The following is a 20,717-nucleotide window of genomic DNA, read 5'->3' on the forward strand; positions in this document are numbered from 1 at the left end:
CTTTCTGTAGGGTTTTCTTTACCTGGGGATATTTGGGAAAATAATAGAAGAAATAAGGCAATATAGGGTGGGGTTTTGTCTTTTTTTGGCATGAAATAGTGAATGAAGAAAATAATTGGTGGGGTTAAAAAGAGAGTTCTAGTCTGCCCCCACCACCATCATGGAGGAGAAGGATAACAAGATAAGATGTGAAAGATAAAAACAAACTTGATGTCAAAGCTAGACAATTTTATTTTCATGTAAATAAACTTCTATTTGATTTGTTTTCATCTTTAATAATTTGCAGTCTGAATATGATGTAAAAGCCTTATAATATGTTAACCCTACTAGCCTGATCAGCAAGAGTCAGTTATTTGGAATATAATCCAAGTGATCATTTGATGAAGATGACACCATCTTTTTTTCTTTTACTTTCTCATACTTTTATTATGAAACAACAAAAGAAGAGAGGTTTGTTGGGAAAAGAAAGGAAGTGAAGTTGCATACTCTTTTTGTCGAAAAGATCTTCACAGATTTCGATTATGTGTTGTTGGTTCACTTACTTTGAGAAAGTAGAGAACAGAAAGTGCTAATCTAACTAAAGAACTTTGGAAAAGCTTTGGTATGGTATTGGCTTAGCAGCTTTTGTTTGGTCAAAAGTTTGAGGATTGATGGACTCTTTCATGTGGATTGTGGGGAACCATGTAACCAGAAAAGTGAAATGTAGGCAAAATGAGTTAGGCTTAGATAATATCTTCTAGGCTGCTTGTAACTGAATGTTGTTGATTAGATAGACTTTTGATTTTCTTTCTTATAGTGGATGGAAGACCCAACTGTTGAATTTCCAAAGACTGATATCTTTTATTTTGGCCAACTCCAAAGACACAGATTGAAGTAACTCAGAAAAGGTATCACATTGGTTTCTTTTGATAAAATTTTGTTTTTCTTTTGTTTCTTATTTGAAAGATTCACATAAAATTTTTAGAGCTATGTCTAAACATTTTGCTGTTCTCCAAATACAATTAGATTATTTTTGTATTAGAAGCATGTTGTATCCATTTATTATTATGTCAATTCTCTTCTTTTTGTATTAGTTCTACCAACATATGTGAATGAAATATTATTACTTAGGAAATCTAAAGATGTTAAAATGTAATAAGAAAATAATAATAAGATGTACCATAATATTTGAGTGATTTAACTTGCAAAGATTAGGTTACTTGTTTTTTCTTGAATTAAATGCTCTCTTACTATTAAAATTATAGTTATCGTTATGGCCTCTAGATTTGGTGGGGTTGTTGCTAACGCTCATAGGCATATCGTTATGGCCTCTAATGAGTGGCGATTCAATGGTGTAAACTTTGTCTCGGATGTTGGTGATAGTGGCTAGGGTGTGCCTTATGGGATTGACATCGGGTTGAAGAGAGCGTTATGGAGATGGGAACAATGTTTATGGGTGGAGAGAGTATGCTGTGAGTTATATATGACAAGGATTTTACTTCAAATCTTAATTTTAGTAATTGGGCTAGAAGAATGGTAGCTATGCTATGGGGTAAAGCTAACAAGTAATGATAGAGAGAGTGATGTGAGAGCTACTCCACAGCGACCCCATCTGAATAAAATTTATCATGTAAAAAGTTAGAGAAAGAAAGTTATGCTTGAGACAGAATGCTACCGAACATGGTTACGTTTGGGACGGAATGTTTTCAAACATGACTTTCTCTCTAACTTTTTATATTTATAAAATTTTATTTCTAACTTTTATATTTGTGGCTTATTTTTTTTCCACACTGCAAGGTGCGGTCGCTCTTCCATCTCGCTTTCTCTTATTCAAAGCTAATTCACGACTTTTGATTGCCTTTATTATGTGTATGACTTATAATTTGAGTAACATAGGACTATAAAGATGTTAGCTAACAAATGGGGTAAAGCTAAATTCATGAATTTGGATTGTGATTATGTATATCACTTTGTATTTTCATTCGTTTAGTTCAATGATAGAGCAAAATAGTTTATGTCCAGTCATCGAGAATTAAATAAATCCTTCTAGTGTTGTTGTTAATTATTCCTTTATTTATTTTTACTGTTTCATTGATGTTTTTTCTTGTACTGTCTATCCTTTGGAGCATTGATTTTGATACATTTTAATATCATGAAATTGTTGGAAAAAAAATGATTTCAGACATTAATTATAACTCTCAATTGATGTTTGCATGGGTTGAGGCAGTTATATGGGATTTATGTAATTCTTAAGCCTTTTAGTATCGAAAGAGATATAAATGTCCGGGAAATTGCGGCTTATTATAGGATCCATTTTTTTTTTTGGCTAACGGCCCAGTGAAAAAATAAATGGATTCTTTAATTAGTTTATATATTTTCTTCTTGGATAGGCCTAGTGGAAAAATGATAATTATTTAAAAACACAACATGATCATTTTGTTAAAAATCAATTAAATAGTAAAATATTTTGATCTCAAATTTTATTTTTTAACAGAATTTAAATTTATCAAAAACATCACAATTTTTTTATTTATAATTTACTTTAAATAATTTCCTCTAAATCAATCATATTTTTCATATTAATTAATTTAAAAAAAAAACTAATTTTCAAAACTAATTTTCTTAGATGAAAAAGTGTAAAGAGCATCAAATAAATGAAGCAATCCAAACTAAGTTATTTAAGAAGGGAATAACACCCAGCGGAGTTAGAATTTGAAATCTACCTGAACTAATTTTTTTATATAAAATCTATCCGGGCTAGCTTGATAATAATATCAAGTTTTAATGTGAATTTTATCCTTTAGCGACGAGAAACGTGTCAATAATGACGGGAAAATACCCTTTTATTGTCAAAAACATACAAAGTGTTTTAGGAGGTAGCTTTGTACACGGATCCGCCCCTGATAACACCAGTCCTCAGTGGTTGGGAATGCCTATAATGGACCCCTGATAACACCAGTCCTTAGTGGGTTGGGAATGTCCTATAAGCTTTAATCTATTATTTTTCTTTTAAACTTGGAGATATATATTGTTTTAATAACAAATATAATTTAATTTTACTTATAATAATTTAGGTGACTAGATTCTTCTTCTTTTTATTCATCTCAAACTTTCTTGTCTATAATACTTTTATAAAGACAATATAAAATGACTCAAACGAGGGAAAACAAATAACAAAATTAAGTATAACTTTCCAAATACACCAATAAAAATACAGTCACAATATAAACAAATTAAGCTGGAACTATAATTATTTTAAAACATATAAACAAAGCTTACAATCAGCTATAATTACTTCAAATATATAATAAACAAAACCCAATCATAATCTAAATGCAAACTATATTAAGAATTAGATCTTTTTCAGATATGTCTCCATGGTCTCTCTGCAAGACCAACACATTCATGAAACCTGAAACAGTCAACAAGATGATCAATCGAAAGCCCTGCAGCCTGCATGAATGAGTAAACTATAACCGGTCCAACCAACCGGAATCCTCTTTTCAACAAATCTTTGCTCAAAGATTCAGCCTTTGGAGTTCGCAAAGGTACATTCCTTGGATGTTTACATTTGTTGATCATTGGTTTGTAATTCACATAACCCCATATGTATCCACTGAATGAACCAAATTCCCTTTGAATCTGTTTTCTCATGTAAAAAATTAATCAATTTTGTAAGTTTTATTTAAAAAAATGTGTCACAATTTTTATACTTGCCTTGAGTATGCATTTGGCGTTGTCGATTATGCATCTCACTCTGCTCTCCGCAAGCATCAATGTCTTATCGCAGGCCATGTCGATTATATCTTTCTCTTCGATCCTTGCCACGGAGTTTGGATCGAATCCATGGAAACTTACCCTGATTATTTCTTTTCTTTTGAGGATTTCAGTCCAATTGTGATCCATCAGCATACCAGATAATGCAAGCAACTCAAATAATTGACTGTTTCATCACCATACATCGGGAGTAATTATTCAAATTTTTACATAGGGTGGTAACTAGTAAAAAAAATAAATGATTAAGAGGTAAAGAATTGTTACTTGTCTTCATAAACTGGAACACCCCAACATTCATCATGGAATTGGACATAAACTTTGTCTGCACATGAACTAATAGTTTTATTTTTGATCAATTTGTTGGAAACAAATATATTATTTAGTAATTTTATATCAGTTATTATCATAATAATAGATTAAAATAATAATTAAAATATAAAACTTATAGTCTGATTTAAACATTTATAATAAGTATGAAGATATATGTGTAAAAGGTGAAAAATATCATTTACTATTTCGTTGATATATCTAAATAGTAAATGTGTATATTAGAGTTTCATCTAAACTCATCCACTTATTTGTTTAATTAATTAAACTAAGTATATTAGAGTTGGATCCAAATCCATATATATATAATTTATAATTTATTTATTATGTTAATCTAATTAGACTTAAAAGGTAGAAGACTGATTCATCCCTCTAAAAACACTCCAGAATTATCGATAGAGTTAAAAAATTTAAACTCTATTTCAGACATCTAGTAGGGTTGTTTCATTAAAGATCCAAACCCATATTCAGAATTTGGAGATCCAAATTAAACGAGTTTCGAAGGCCGACTTAATGAACCGTTTTCCCTACCGATTATAGTAGATAACATTTATCTCGATTTATTAACATAAAATATTAAAATAAAGAAATTAAAGAATAATATTTTAATGAAGAATCAAATGATAAAACAAATGAAATCAAAAAGTTCTTATTATCATTAGTTTGAGGGTCCGAATTGTTTAATTATATATAATTAATTACTAAACATAAATTTCATATTAGACAAAATTAATATCCAACTAAGTAATATAAATTCATTTGTTGCTCACTCTTATTCTAAACAAGTTTAATTAATATTTAAATGCAACTTCATAATAAGCTCAGATACTATATCTAAATAATAACAATTAAAACAATGTAAATAATATTCTAATCCAACCACCAACATAAACAAATGGGCAAAATTAAGCATATTTGTTCACAAAATTTAACACTTAAATGGACCACCTAACTGCTCATATATATATATATATATATGTAGGATAGGAATCTCAAACCCATGCATTATATAATTATGTCTGTCCCGTCGTCCAATTATGGAAAATAATTCTTATTTTGGTTATTGTAAATTAGAATTTGAATTGAAAATGAGTGTACAATTCTATATGGTTTGTTTGTTTACTAATTTATATTATTAAACAATTATAATTATAACTTCAATTCAATAAAATTGTATTTGATTTTGTAAATTTCAAATACATTCTTCTCACTTAAGAATGATATAGTCGAACTTATTTGTTATAAATTTTATTTTTCAAAAATCAAAACTAATAATATTTGTTAGAAAAAGCTAATAATTTTTTTTATGCTAACTTAATCTAAAAATTTATCAAAAAATATTTTTTTACTCTAAAAATATTTCATCTATTTCAATAACATCAAATTCTCAATTTTTACTTTTGACAATTTTTAAAGTTGACTATGTAACTGTGATGATGATTACAAAGTGCTAGTTTTTCAAATAATCTTATATGTGATTTAAAAAACATAATAATAAAATTGTGATTTATGTTTTTCAATTTTAACATCAATGACACATATTTATTATATTATATACACTAACAACCTTATTGCTAAACCACATATTAAAGCTTAAGAACATTCTCATTGGGTTATAACTATGAGATAATGTTAGACACCCTCAATAATAAACTCGGGACAAATATAAAAAACACAGAATTAAGTATATATCAATGTGTTTTTATTTCCCAATTAGGTTATGTTTGATTAATGAGGAATTTGAATAAGAATGGGGGATCCAATCTCTTTTTTGTTTGATAAACTAAACTAAAATAAATGAATTATCAATTCAATCTAACAAAAATATATATGACTTTTTAAAGTTTAAACCGAGTTAGAATATGTAAAGATGTTAAATTTAACATAAGAAAATGGTTCTACCCATAACATTGGTGAATAATTTGGATGGAATGGAACATATATAAGAAATGCTACCAACAAAATAAAACTCGACCTGATTCATTTGATCACCTACTCAATATTCATAAAATCAAAGTGAGTAATAATGTTTCTCTCTAGACATTATAAATTTAATGAAAAATTGAAGGATAAATAACAAATATTTATTATTGGATCTTATCTAGAATCTATATTATATATTTGGTAAATCTTACCCAATACAAATAAACGTGTCCTTGTATGTTCATTTTAATTTTAGGTACCTTGAAAGTTTTAATTTTTTTTTTTTGTTAAGAAACAAGATCCATTGTACCTTGGTTTGTTTGAAATAAATGTAAGTGCATAACTTCATATAATAGCAATCCATGTTACATAGAAAAACTGGCAAAAAAAGACTTACCACTATTTTTTGTGATCCAATTGCACCTCCTCATGTTTTCTTCATCACAAAGCTGCGTTTGGTTCTGCTCCTGGACGGCTGCGGTGGCAGGGACTAATTCTCTTTTCTCAGGCAGAGCGATTCGTCTGAGTGCCATTGCGATTCTTTCGGCCAGAGGGCATGTCGAATCGGAATCGTTCGAGTTTTGTGACAAAGAAAGTGAAAGTGAAGAAAGTGAAAGGGTGGAACCACTCTTGTGAAGGCCAATTGGATAGATTTTCTTGAAGTTTTTTGACAAGAAAAAACCTTGGCTTGGCCTTTCTCTGTCCTTGGGACTTGTTTGCTTCTCTAAGACAACTTTCCTTGTATTTTCTTTTGACATATTATTATTAATATTGATTCTCTTCCTCCACTGGTGTCTGGTCTGGCCTGGTCTGCTTATAAGTTATATAAATATTTGTTTTTGGGGAGGACAGATGGGTGAGATGGCTTTAAATTTATAAAGGAATTAATGAGTTTGCCAAATGAGGTGGTGGTGGTCTATGAAGAATATGGTAGTTGAAATGTGAGTTTCATAAATTATTATTATTTTTTCATATTTCAATACACTACTTCAATTTTAAGCCAAATCAAGAAAGTAAGTGCATTATACTACTTGATTCTTTTTGAATAAAGTCATTGATATTAAGACAAAGACAAATTCAACCCAATATTTTATTTTCCAATTATTTGGTGTTAATTTTTGTATAAGCATAAATATAATAAAAACCCTTATTATGCCTAGAAATATTCAACTTTTTTTATACTTTATCTTGTAAAATGTTAAAAAAAATATATTTCTTTTTCTATTTTTTATCATGGCCAACTTAATTATAATTATTTGTTAGTTTTATACTTTTAATTTGCCCTTATCATAAGTTAAAAGAAGCATCAAGAGAAGAATAAACATGAAAAGACACAAAATTAAAAAACTCAATCGGAAATAATAGAGGTTTGTAAATTGGAACAACCGATATTCATCATCGTTTGTAGATTTGTGCTAGCTATATAATTATACAATTGTAGAAAGTTTGATAGTTGGGAGAAGAATGATAATCATTGTAAGAAAGTAGGAGAAAGACAAAAAAATAAATAGATGAAAAATAAAATGTTCATTGTTGTTTAATGTGATCCTAGTCGGGCATGTCTTGTATACACCAAATCCATTATCCCATTTTCATCTGATATTTGAGAGAGGAGTCCGAGATCCAAAGTTTTTCTTCGGACTCGGTTATGGTCAGGGGCAGAGCCAGGATTTGAAATCTACCCGGGTTAATTCTTTGTCAAAAAAATCTATCCGGGTTAAACAAACGAAATAAACCAAGTATACAGTCACTAATAATTTTTAGCGACGGGAAACTACAATAACGACGGTAATTTATTGTCGTTATTGCCAGATACATACAAATTATTTTGGATTACCCGGGCTACAGTCCGGGCAAGCTTACACTTAGATCCGCCCTGGTTATGGGGTCGACCTACTTTTCATGATGCTCCAAAAGTGGAGACTAGGGTTCTTGTGAAAAGTTTTTTTAATATTGCTGGATTAGTAGAGGAGTATGTTTATTGAGTTGTCACAAAATCTTAATTAATTAAAGTATAGTTTCTTCTATATTACGAAGGATATGTAGGTTGAGATGATAATGCATGAAAACAGTTAATCAAATTGATCTCGCCGCCGTAAGTGGTTGGGTATAATATGATTAATTAAATATGAACTTTGCATTACGTCATGCTAACAAATTTAATTAAAATAGGGAATCATAATTCATATATTATGGAGAAAAAAGGTTGACTTACTTAGCCAGAACCAATTAAGAGTGGGACCACTATTGGTACCATGATCTTGTCATGAAGACAATCATGTTATTCCTTAATTATTATCTCTTATCCTTGTTATTATGATTTTAGAGCTTATTCGGTTTAAATTTAAAAGAAAAATCAAATATAATGGTACATTAAACGATTAAAAAATAACACTGGTGGAAATAAATCAAATAAATAAAAATTAACGTAGGTAAACCCTAAAGATAAAAAAAAAGCAATGAGATTCCCAATCTAATTCTTCGATTTTAAAATCGAACATAACTAAATTGTAACCCTCCGAATTCGAGTATTCGTAAGAAAATAAACTATAAATACTCCCGAGCAAACATTAAACCATCACATCCCAAGTTTAAAAAATACTCAGACAAATATATAATTTATTAACTTCATTCAGATAAAGAATTCATATTTCGTTTTTTTATTTGGGACATCGATCACACAAATTATTAAACAAAAAAAACTCAATTCTCGCCCCGCAAGTTTAATTCCCTCGAATCATTCAATTTTATTAGCTAAACTATTAAAATTTATTTTATTATTATATATTAATACTTTAAAAAAAATTAAAATACATCAATTAAGGCCTATTCTTTATTCGGTTATTTGAATAATAATAAAATTTATTTATTAAATATTTTGAAAATTTGATTTTTTTAATAAAAAAACTTAAAATGTTTTATTATATAACAATTAAATAATTTGTTTAGTTAGTAAGAATATTTTAATTAATAAACTGATAATAAATTTTTTAAATTATTTATAAGAATTTAACAGAGAATTGTGGTTAATTTTCTCATAATAAAACTAATGAACCCTTTTTTTTTTATGTATAACTATTTACACACTAAGAGCTCCATTTGACATTTGTATTTTTTCAATTTTATCAAAATATTATTTATTACATTTTTTTAATTATTAAATTACTCAATTAATAAATTAAAATATTTGTATTTTATTAAAATAATAATTTTTAAATACAAACAAATATTATAATTATAATTCAATTAATTAAAAACTCAAATAACTAACCAAATTTTCTTTAAAAATCAAAATCCAACCTTAAACCAGTTCTAAAACTCATTTATCAAACTCCATTCTCCAATTAAAATGAAACATGAGTTCTTATGAAAACAAGAAATTAAACCATTTCAGATGAAAACAATAAGAACTTATTTATATTTTACATGAATAATTAAACATGTTAATTAGAGAAGTGCTTTAAAAATGGTAAGAAAAAAACTTAACTTGTACTCATATATAAGTTGTCTGAGCACTTATGAGGCAAACACATTGCCAGAAAAGACAGAGATATGCCATCCATTGTTGTTTTGTAATTCTACACATGTAGGTTTAAGGATGTGGTTGTGCCACCTTAAATCAATATAGTAATATTGTGAATGTAGATGTTTAATTAAGTAATTAATTTAAGTTGATTAGTGCATTGAGTTTTGATGTTGAGATAATAGCTAGTAAATGAATTTGTTGAACAAAAGATAAAAGGTTTAAAAACAATAGGTAGGAATCTGTCTTAATTAGCCCAAAAATATAAGTACTAGAACTGAGTTAATTCCTAGATTCTGATTATGGAGGTTTGAGAGGCATTTAATTAAGTGATTTAATTTCAATAATATAAATAGAATTTATGTTTGTAAATAATTTAAAAAAATGAAGCTTATTGTTATAAGATCACGATGAACATCTTCAAATATTTTTTATTTAAAAAAATGTAGTTTATATTAAGTAGAGCTCTAGCTATTTTTTTAATACAAAAATAAGAAAGTATACAAAAAAATAAATAAAATAATATATTAAAAATCTACGTACCAATTAACAAAAATAAATAATTATTTTAATTTATTTTTAAATAAATAAAATCAAAATAATTGACCAGGTTAAAAATTGAATTAAACAATTAATTAGATTAATTATCGTGATAATTAAAAATCTAATTAATTACTGTAATGACTAAATAAAAAAATAAAATTATTTGGAATAAATGTTTTACTCATTTTATTTTAAATTAATTTTAAAAAAATTAAAGAATTAAAATAAATAATTTAGGATGAAATGTGTTACCATTTCATACCCAAAAATTATTTATTTAATCCAAAAATAAATAAATAAAATAAATTGGCAAAATATTTTTTATTTTTATTTTTAATATTTTGTGTATTTTAAAAAATTAAAATTAAAGCCAAAATGGTGAAAGAAAAATCAATTTCAAACAAAACCTTAAGATTTTAAATAAAAATTAAATTTGCAATCAGGTGTAGCCAAAATTCGAGAGAATGGTTACAGTCGAAGTCGCGACAATCGGATGGACGTTGAATTGTCATCCAATGCCTAAAAGAAGTCCGCATCGCCCGCTGCAGTAGAAGAAGACGCTCACGCGAAGCAGCGGATCACCAAACGGCCGCTCCAACGCCGTCTCCTCTAACACAGATGAAACACTGAAGGAACACTTTGCGTTCGCCAATAGTGCCCAAAACGATGCCATTTTGTCTGCCTATGTCTTCAGATTTCTCGAGATATACCCATTCCTCCAACCCTGAATGGAATAGTTCATCCGCGAAAGACAAAACACATTATACTTCGATTTCCTTAAACTCTTTACCACTCTGATTTGAAGAAATATTTTCCAGTTCCTATAATTCTAACCCAACTGTTTTATAGGATTAGAAAAAGAACAAAATATTCATGTGACACCTTGGAAAACTTGGCTCGGAATCCCACGATGGTTGATCAGATTCGTGAAATCCGCCCCTCAAGTCTACATATAACCGATGTCCTCTCACCCATCGATACTCTAATCGATGAAAACAAAACTCACCGCCCTCTCATTTGTAGAGAGATGTTAGATAGTATGCATTGTAAGGAAGTTAAAAAATGATACTCCTGTTAGAATATCTCCTCCCACATGTAATTAACTCCTTGATGTGATACAAGAAAATATTCCGAATGTATAACGAGTAAAGACAATCTTCCATCTTATTTTGATCTAAGCTTCGAAATAAACACTTCTTAGAATGCGATGATGAAATTGTCTCTTCTTCCGAAAAAATGATTGAAATAAATTTAAACACGACAAACGATCCTTAGATTGTTTTAATCGACCATAGTTTAAACCTAGAAGAACGTCTTGAACTAGTTGAGTTATTAAAAGCCAATAAAGATGTTTTCGCCCGGTCATACAAGGATATGTCAGGCATCGACCCAAAGATCACATGACACCATATTCCCCTTTATCCAGACTCTAAGCCAATAAAGCAAAAGCTTAGACGAATGAGGGATGACGTTGTCTCCAAGATAAAAGAAGAAGTCCAAAGCAACTCGAAATTGGATTTCTCGAGCTAGTGGATTATCCTACCTGGATAGCCAGTGTAGTCCCCGTTTTAAAGAAAGACAGGAAAATACGTGTATGTGTGAACTATCAAGATCTGAATAAGGCCAACCCTAAAGATCACTTCCTGTAACTCACATCGACATATTTTTCGATCATGTTTCCAATCATGAACTCTTACCATTCATGAATGGATTCTTATGATACAATCAAATCCTAATGGCCCTGCAAGATAAGGAAAAAACAACGTTAATAAATTTAGAATTAATAAAAGGGAAATTTAAATTAACATGTATTGGACTATAAGAATTTTTGAAATTTGGTTAAGTAAATCTTAAATTTTTATTATTTATTTCATTCACGAGAGTTCTTATATTTTGTTTAATTAATGTGGGACATTACAAATTTCAAATTCAAGAATTAAGATTTGGCCTACGCTATAATTTTATCTTTTTATAATAAAATAAAATGAAGTATAATTCATTAATTCAAAATAAAATTACATATTTATTTGATAAATTATATATTAGTGATTTGAGTTATATACAATAATATGACATTTAAATTCAAATTAATGTTATTATTGTTTATTAATTGAATTGTATTGATTTATACAAATAATCACCAAAGTGACCATGTTGAAATTGATTCAAGAAAATATTGAACATTAGTATTTTGTAATTAATGTAATTATATTATTTGGCCTAGAGGTTGATAATATTTGACCGAATTACATGCATTCTTGTGATGGTAAACATGTAATAATTATAAAGTCTTATTTATGTGAATAATAATCCATCAAAATATAGATTTGATTATTTGACATGTCTTATTATTAATATTTGATCATTACAACAAAATACGATTAACAAATAATATTACTGTACAAAAACTTGATATTAATGTTGTGTTAAGTATTTTGAGATGGGATACATCATTATCTGAATTTAGTTGTTACTTAAGATTATAAACTTGAGCATGTAATCAATGTAATTTATGACTTGTTTTTTTTAATTCAGTTGTTGTTATTGTATATGCTAATATTAATTCAATTCGGATCCTTAATGGAAATAATTTTAAGGATTGAAAAGAGAACATTCTTATTGTTCTTTGATGCATGGATATAGACTTATCATGTACCTATTTTTTTTTACGAATGTTAGTTTCTCTGATGATAATATGATCTATGAGAAGTGAGACTGTTCTAATTGTTTGAATCTTATGATCATAAAGTGTGGCATACCTGAAGCTTTTAGGGATGTGGTATATATTGAGATCACCAATATCAAAGATTTCCTTGTCGAAATCGAAAAGTATTTTGAGAAAAGTGATAAAGTAGAAAGTAGCACTCTTTTAAAGAGACTAATTTTAATAAAGTTTAAAGCCAAGAAAAATATAAGGGAGTACATTATGGAAATATCTCACATTGTTTATAAGTTGAAAGTACTCAAACTCGATGATCCTATTGACAATCTTGAAGTTAATATGGTCAATCCATGGCCTAAAAAGGAGGATAAAAGAATTCCACTTGTAGCGGCAGTACCTCGAGATTGGTGGATCCTTGATAATCCCAACATGAATTCTCCAAGAAGAAGTGTATGGCATTAAGTCTTATCAAACCGAAGTGGAACTGACTTCCAACCCAATTTTATGAAAATAGCCCATGCCAACACGACTAATCTGCATGGACCATCTAATGGCCCAAGAAAGGAAAATGAGTCCAAAGCCCAAAACTCAGGCGATAGTCTTCTTACTCAACTAATGAAGATGATTGCCAATATTTATATATATGAAATTCTAATGTATTCTATAGAACACAAGCAAACCATGCCAAATGAGCTAAGCAATGCTAATATACTAGATAACACAACTTCTGAAGAGTTGGTTGTAACTATTTCAGAAACTCTACAAATCAACATGATATGATTCGAGAATAAAGATTTACCTGCTCTTGATGAAACCCATGTTAATGAACTCTACATTTCTGTGAAAATGTCCAATAAAATCATTCCTATGACTCCGATCGACAGTGGTTCAAGACTGAACATATGTCCATGGAGGACTCTTCAAGAAATCAGAATCTCCGCTGATAAAATCATTCCATTAGACCCGTGTGTCCGAGGCTTTGAAAAATCTCGTCGAGAGATTATGGGTAACTTCCGAACAATGATTTACTTAGCCTATATACTATTTGAGGTAGAATTCTGCGTAATAAATGAGCAACCATAATTCAACATAATATTAGGATAACCTTGATTGTATCAGGCTAAGGCTCTAGCCTCCACCATGCATCACTATAGAAGGTGAGAAGAATGTCACGACCATCATTGGTTCAATTCACTCCAGCAACCTAGGGGTTGAGTTAAGTGAATTTGATATTTGTCCTATATTTAGGCAAAACCGGGATTTATCTCACATTCCCGACTTTACATCATACAGTATCATGTCCATGCATCTCATGTGGAAAATGGGATATTTCCTAAGAATGGATCTAAGACCAAATGCTACTGGCATGCCTTCTTTTCCTTGGTCCTATTATAACTTGAATAATTTTGATATTGAATATACTCCAACAGGTAGTGAAAGTTCTAGAAAAAGTAAAATATTTAAGCAATATATACCTATCCCTCAAACCCTAAATGGACAGTTTGTGCGAGAAGGGGAAGCCACATTGTGTTTTGATTTCCCTGAGCTATTTTCAATCAAGTTTTACAAACACGCTCTCCAAGTTTTGCATTTTTTTTATATTATTCTTATAATCCTAATTCATTTGTTAATATGATTAGGAAAATGACCGCTTATTGGCACGAAACCCTAGAGTATCGGGTTAGAAACGATCCCTCTATGATAGAAGAAGATTTGGATGATGAAAGTTCTTATGAGATCGATTCTGCAAATCTACCGACAACTGATAAAGCTCTTGCGATTAGCTTGAGAGTTGATAGTTATAACATCCCTCCCTTTTTTACTGTGAAAAAGTGTTTGATGTTGTAATAAATAAAGAAATTTGTAATGACGACCCTAATAAGATGTCTTATTCTTTTTGTAATAAAGCGTCCAATAAAATACCAGAGTATAATTTCGAATAAATTTCAAATGATGATGTTTTCTTTTTAATATGATATTAATTTTGAAATGAAAAACTTTTTGGAACATGAGGACGAATCATTTCAGATGATGAGGTTTCCTTTCAATATGATACTAAAAACACTATTATTGCAAAACCATGTGCGAATACATTTGCAAATGTTAATGCAAACTAATCGTATATATTGAAGAAACGATTGCACAAACTACCGCAAATTTGCATTTGGTAATGCACATTAATCGTATATATATATATATTATCAAAGATATTGAAGAAATAATTGCATAAGCTACGGCAAATTGTATTGCATCATTTTTAAATATTAAGCATTTGAATATAATTCAGATTGTGTATTGCAAACCCAAGTTGCGAATACAATTGCAAGAGTTAATGCAAACTAATCCTATATATATACACACGAAGATATTGAAGTAATTATTTCAAAAACACTAGGGATTTTAATATAAATATTAACGTAAATGTTATTGCAAAACTTTTTTAACCATGGTTAGTTACAATTTTACAAAATAAGGGATTTTTTGTAGCAATTTTGGTTCCTATTGTTTATGGGTTCACTGATTTTTTCCCTAATGTTTGTATGATATACAAGATTGTTTATCGAAGGTAATTCAAAGAATGATTCAATGATCCTTTCTCGACCTATATATGATAGCACTAGGAGTTTCAGATTCCTCCTTAGCTACTCTTTGTCCAACATTTCTCTGAAAATCATTGGTTCTTTGGTTTCAAAGGATAACCATTCCTATTCAAAAATCCAACATTTAATTATAAACATTATCTTTGTAAATTAGAAGTTTGATAACAGCGTATTACCTCGTACCACATATATCATTGATTGATATATATTCTTCATCTTCTATGTCATCCGAAATATGTATCTAAAAATACACTAGATATTATCACCAATACTATTACCATCAATTCAAAGCATAATTAGATGATCTTTCTTAGGCAAATCAATACTTATAACAAGTACTCAAATTTGACTACAACCAACCAAAATATCAAGGTTCTATTACAAAAAGAATCGATTAAACAAAAATAAGGTTGTGTTTGATGATGAGGAATTGGAATTGAAATTGGCATTGGAATTCTAATTCCAATTCCAATTCCATGAGAATTGACATTGAATTACAATTTAATTCCTATGTTTGGAAAAATTATAGAATTGTAATTCAATTCCAATTCCTATGTTTGGGAAAATGATAGAATTGTAATTCAATTCTAATTCATATGTTTGTAAAATAAAATATCGGTTCAAAATATTAAATTTTTAAATATGATTTTACGTTTTTGGCACGTTTAATACGTTTTTGACATTTTAACACATTTAACACGTTTTTCATACATTCTTCACATGTTTTTCACGTTTAACACGTTTCACACGATAAACATGTTTTTCACGTTTTTCACACGTTTTTTTACGTTTTTCACACGTTTTAACACATTTTTCATGTTTTCCACACATTTACACACGTTTTAACACGTTTTCACGTTTTCACACGTTTTCACACGTTTTAACAAGTTCAACACGTTTTTCATAATCTTCACACGTTTTAACAAATGTAACACGTTTTTCATGTTTTCACACGTTTTTCATGTTTTTCACACGTTTTTCACACACTTTAAAAAGTTTAACACATTTTTCACGTTTTTGGCATGTTTTTAACATGTTTAATACATTTTTCACACGTTTACCATATTTTTCACGTTTTTCACACGTTTAACACGTTTTTTTGCATGTCTAACACGTTTTACATATTTTGACACGTTTAACACGGTTTTCACGTTTTGGCACATTTAACACGTTTTTCACACGTTTAACACGTTAAACAAGTTTTTCACACGTTTAACATGTTTTTCATGTTTTTGGCACGTTAAACACATTTTTGGCATGTCTAACACGTTTTTCACATGTTTTACACATTTTGACACATTTAACATGTTTTTCACGTTTTGGCAAGTTTAACACGTTTTTCACGTTTTTCACACGTTTTCACATTTTCACGCGTTTTTCATGTGTTTAACACATTTTAACACATTTTTCATGTTATTAACACGTTTTTCACGTTTTTGGCATATTTAACACGTTTTGATATTTTTAATACGTTTAACATGTTTTTCACACGTTTTGATAAGTTTAAAATGTGTTAAACATGTCAAAAACATATGAACGTGTTAAACATATCAAAAATGTGTTAAACGTGCCAAATAAATGAAAAACTTGTTAAACGTGCCAAAACGGGTTAAAAACGTGTTAAATGTGTTAAAAATGTGTCAAACGTTTCAAAAACGTAAAAAACATGTGAAACGTGTCAACAACGTGTTAAATGTATTTAATGTGTTAAAAACGTTTTAAACGTGTTAAAAATATTTTAAACGTGTTAAAAATATTTTAAACGTGTTAAAAACCTGAAAACGTGTCAAAAATGTGTTAAACGTTCCAAACATGTGAAAAACTTGTTAAACGTGCCAAAATGTGAAAAATGTGTTAAACGTGTCAAAAATGAGGTAAATATGTCAAAAACGTAAAAAATATATTAAAGGTGTCAAAAACGTGAAAATGTGTTAAACGTGTCAAAAACGTAAAGAAACGTGTTTAATGGTCAAAAACGTGAAAACGTGTTAAACGTGTCAAAATGAGGTAAATGTGTCAGAATTGTAAAAAATGTGTTAAATGTGTCAAAACGTAAACAAATGTGTTAAATGTGTTGAAAACGTAATAAAAAGGTGTTTAATGTGTCAAAAACGTGAAAACGTGATAAACGTGTCAAAAACGTGTAAAAAATGTGAAAAATTTGTTAAACGTGCCAAAACGTGCCAAAATGTAAGAAACATAAATAATGTTAAACGTTCCAAACACGTGAAAAACTAGTTAAACATGCCAAAACGTGAAAAACATATTAAACGTGTTAAATGTGTCAAAAATGTGGTAAACGTGTCAAAAATGTAGTAAACGTGTCAAAAACGTAAACAAATGTGTTAAATGTGTCAAAAACGTGAAAACGTGTTAAACGTGTCAAAAACGTGAAAACGTGTTAAATGTGTTAAAAACATGAAAATGTGTTAAACGTGTCAAAAACCTATTAAATATGTGAAAAATTTGTTAAACGTACCAAAACGTGCAAAATGTGCCAAAAAGTAAAAAACGTGTTAAACGTGTTAAAAACGTGAAACATATTAAACATGTCAAAAACGTGTTAAAAACGTGAAAATCATGTTAAACGTGTCAAAATCGTGTTAAACGTGTCAAGGACATGTTAAACGTGTCAAGGACGTGAAAAACATGTTAAATATGTCATAAACGAGTTAAACATGTCAAGGACGTGAAAAACGTGTTAAATGTGTCAAAACATGTTAAACGTGTCAAAAACGTGTTAAACGTGCCAAAAACGTGTTAAATGTGTTAAACGTGTTAAAAACGTAAAAACATGTTAAACATGTCAAAAACGTGTTAAACGTGTCAAGGACATGTTAAACGTGTCAAGGACGTAAAAAACGTGTTAAATGTGTCAAAAACGTGTTGAATGTGTCAAGGACGTGAAAAACGTGTTAAATGTGTCAAAACGTGTTAAACATGCCAAAAACGTGTTAAAAACGTGAAAATCATGTTAAATGTGTCAAGGACGTGTTAAATGTGTCAAGGACGTGAAAAACGTGTTAAATGTGTCAAAACGTGTTAAACGTGTCAAAAATGTGTTAAACATGCAAAAAACGTGTTAAACATGTCAAAAACGTGTTAAAAACGTGAAAATCATGTTAAACGTGTCAAAGATGTGTTTAACGTGTCAAGGACGTGAAAAACGTGTTAAATGTGTCAAAAACGTGTTAAACGTGTCAAGGATGTGAAAAATGTGTTTAACGTGTCAAGGACGTGAAAAACGTGTTAAATGTGTCAAAAACGTGTTAAACGTGTCAAGGATGTGAAAAATGTGTTAAATGTGTCAAAACGTGTTAAACATGTCAAAAACGTGTTAAACGTGTCAAAAACGTGTTAAACGTGCCAAAACATGTTAAACGTGTCAAAAACGTGTTAAACGTGTTTAAAACGTGAAAATTATGTTAAACGTGTCAAGGACGTGAAAAATGTGTTAAATGTGTCAAAAACGTGTTAATCGTGTTAAAAACGTGAAAAATGTGTTAAATGTGTCAAAACGTGTTAAACGTGTCAAAAACGTGTTAAACGTGCCAAAAACGTGTTAAACGTGCCAAAAACGTGTTAAATGTGTTAAAAACGTGAAAATCATGCTAAACGTGTCAATGACATAAAATATGTTTTAAATGTGTCAAAAACGTGTTAAACGTGCCAAAATATAAAAATATGTTAAACGTGTGAAAAATGTGTTAAACATGTTTAATGTGTGAAAAACGTGTTAAACATGTCAAAAACATGAAAAACGTGTTAATTTGGAATTACAATTCCGACCTAAAAAGATTGGAATTGAGAACTATCAAATTACACTATATTGAATTCCATTGGAATTCTAATTCCAATTCTTAATATTAAAGTGTCTAACAAACATAAGAATTAGAATTAGACCCTCAAATTCCAATTCCAATGCCAATTTCAGGGTTATCAAACACACCCTAAAAGAACAAGAACTAAAACAATAAAAGCTAAGGAAAATCACACACACAAAATTCTTAGTAGGCTACTAATAAATCAAGAAAAAATGGAAAACTTTCATAGACATACTTTGGGAATTAAGGTTGTCCATTTCAACCATGTTGAGGCTCCCTATAGACAATTCAAGGAATTATATAATACAAGTTATTGTATAGATCATAATTCATATATATTTATCATAGATAATTATGATTTAAAAAATGTAATGTGTTTTAACAAGATCCCAAAAACATTAAAATAAATCCGATAATTAACATATAACTTTGATAAAAAAAAATTACCTTGTTTTGTTCTAAACGATAATTTATTTTTCTTATTTGAAAATTTTGAATTTGTAGCATATATTTTATTTTGAATAGTTGTAACAAGTCATAAACATTAACTTATATGCATATATGTACACGTTTAAATTCACTCCACCCCACGTCCCAAGAATATTTTCTTGTACGCGAGATCTTTCTCCCTCATCTTAAGTGTCTACCAATTTTAAGAGTCCACTTAACGTCTTGTATTTTAGGGCATGAATGATCTAATTATAAGATAAATTTATCCATTCAAATGCTCCGTCTTTAAGAGCGTTTCGTGTGATCAAATATTTGTCGGTCCCATGCCTTACCTATCATTTCGAGTGTTCCTCCCATGTAGGGGACACATCGAAAGACCTAAATGATAAACATGACGCGAGCAATTTTTAGAAAAAGATTTGTTATATGAAATCTATGCTATAGAACCCCGTGGATTACCTTCCTCTCGAATATCAAAAAAAGTAGACAGAAGAACTATCCATATACGATGTTATCCTATTTATTTGAGATGAGGAACCAAAGTGGAGTTTTATATCAAAGATATTTCCATGCTTGGCCCGTACAGGTTCCAGATTAGTACGTGTTCAAAATGTAATAATCCGGTTCACTCTAAGAGTCACCACTTTAATTTACTTCACAAAGAAACTAAAGAATGAAAACAGAGTATTCACAAATTAAGGGTGGTGTTTGGTTACACATTAGGAAAGGGACGAAGCAACTATTTCCTATACGCCTATCCCGTGGGATAGTCTCTACTCTAATGTAGTTTTCCATTGTTTGTGAAGGTACATTACACAATTACATTATGAGTTCAAAATTCTTTTGCTTGTGATTGCCCTAACTCTGTTTCTAATCCTGAAGGAGTAATCCTAACTCTTGATTAGATTTCAATGAAGGTTGGCATCAAACCATTAGAATTCTTGAATGTCTATTTATTGTGCCTTAAGTCTATTGAACGGGATATCCTATGTTTAGTCCTAAGGTGATTCTGGACTCTCGTTAGCTATTCTTAGAAGATGAAATGGATCCTCAAATGCGCACCTTGGGCACACATGTGACCCACAATTAAACTTTCGAATTTTCTAATT

General features: G+C 29.4%; 1 protein-coding gene across 1 annotated transcript; it reads right to left on the minus strand.

Moving 5' to 3' along the window:
• Nucleotides 1–3,314: 3,314 nt before the first annotated feature.
• Nucleotides 3,315–6,830, minus strand: LOC124923636 (DNA-3-methyladenine glycosylase 1). Its single transcript, XM_047463597.1, has 4 exons — nt 6,404–6,830; nt 4,021–4,078; nt 3,697–3,922; nt 3,315–3,621 (listed from the first exon to the last, which is right to left on the minus strand). The coding sequence occupies exons 1-4, from the start codon at nt 6,762–6,764 to the stop codon at nt 3,343–3,345; spliced, it is 924 nt and encodes a 307-aa protein (XP_047319553.1). The 5' UTR covers nt 6,765–6,830; the 3' UTR covers nt 3,315–3,342.
• Between the last annotated feature and the right edge of the window lie 13,887 nt (nt 6,831–20,717).

Source organism: Impatiens glandulifera, chromosome 2 (genome assembly GCF_907164915.1).
Source record: "Impatiens glandulifera chromosome 2, dImpGla2.1, whole genome shotgun sequence".
Classification (NCBI taxonomy): Eukaryota; Viridiplantae; Streptophyta; class Magnoliopsida; order Ericales; family Balsaminaceae; genus Impatiens; species Impatiens glandulifera.

Coding starts and splice junctions, on each gene's coding strand:
- LOC124923636 (XM_047463597.1), bottom strand. CDS start 6,764: ATGTCAAAAGAAAATACAAGGAAAGTTGTCTTAGAGAAGCAAACAAGT. Junction 4,079..6,403: donor TTGGATCACAAAAAATAGTG/GTAAGTCTTTTT, acceptor GTTCATGTGCAG/ACAAAGTTTATGTCCAATTC. Junction 3,622..3,696: donor ACGCCAAATGCATACTCAAG/GCAAGTATAAAA, acceptor ATGAGAAAACAG/ATTCAAAGGGAATTTGGTTC.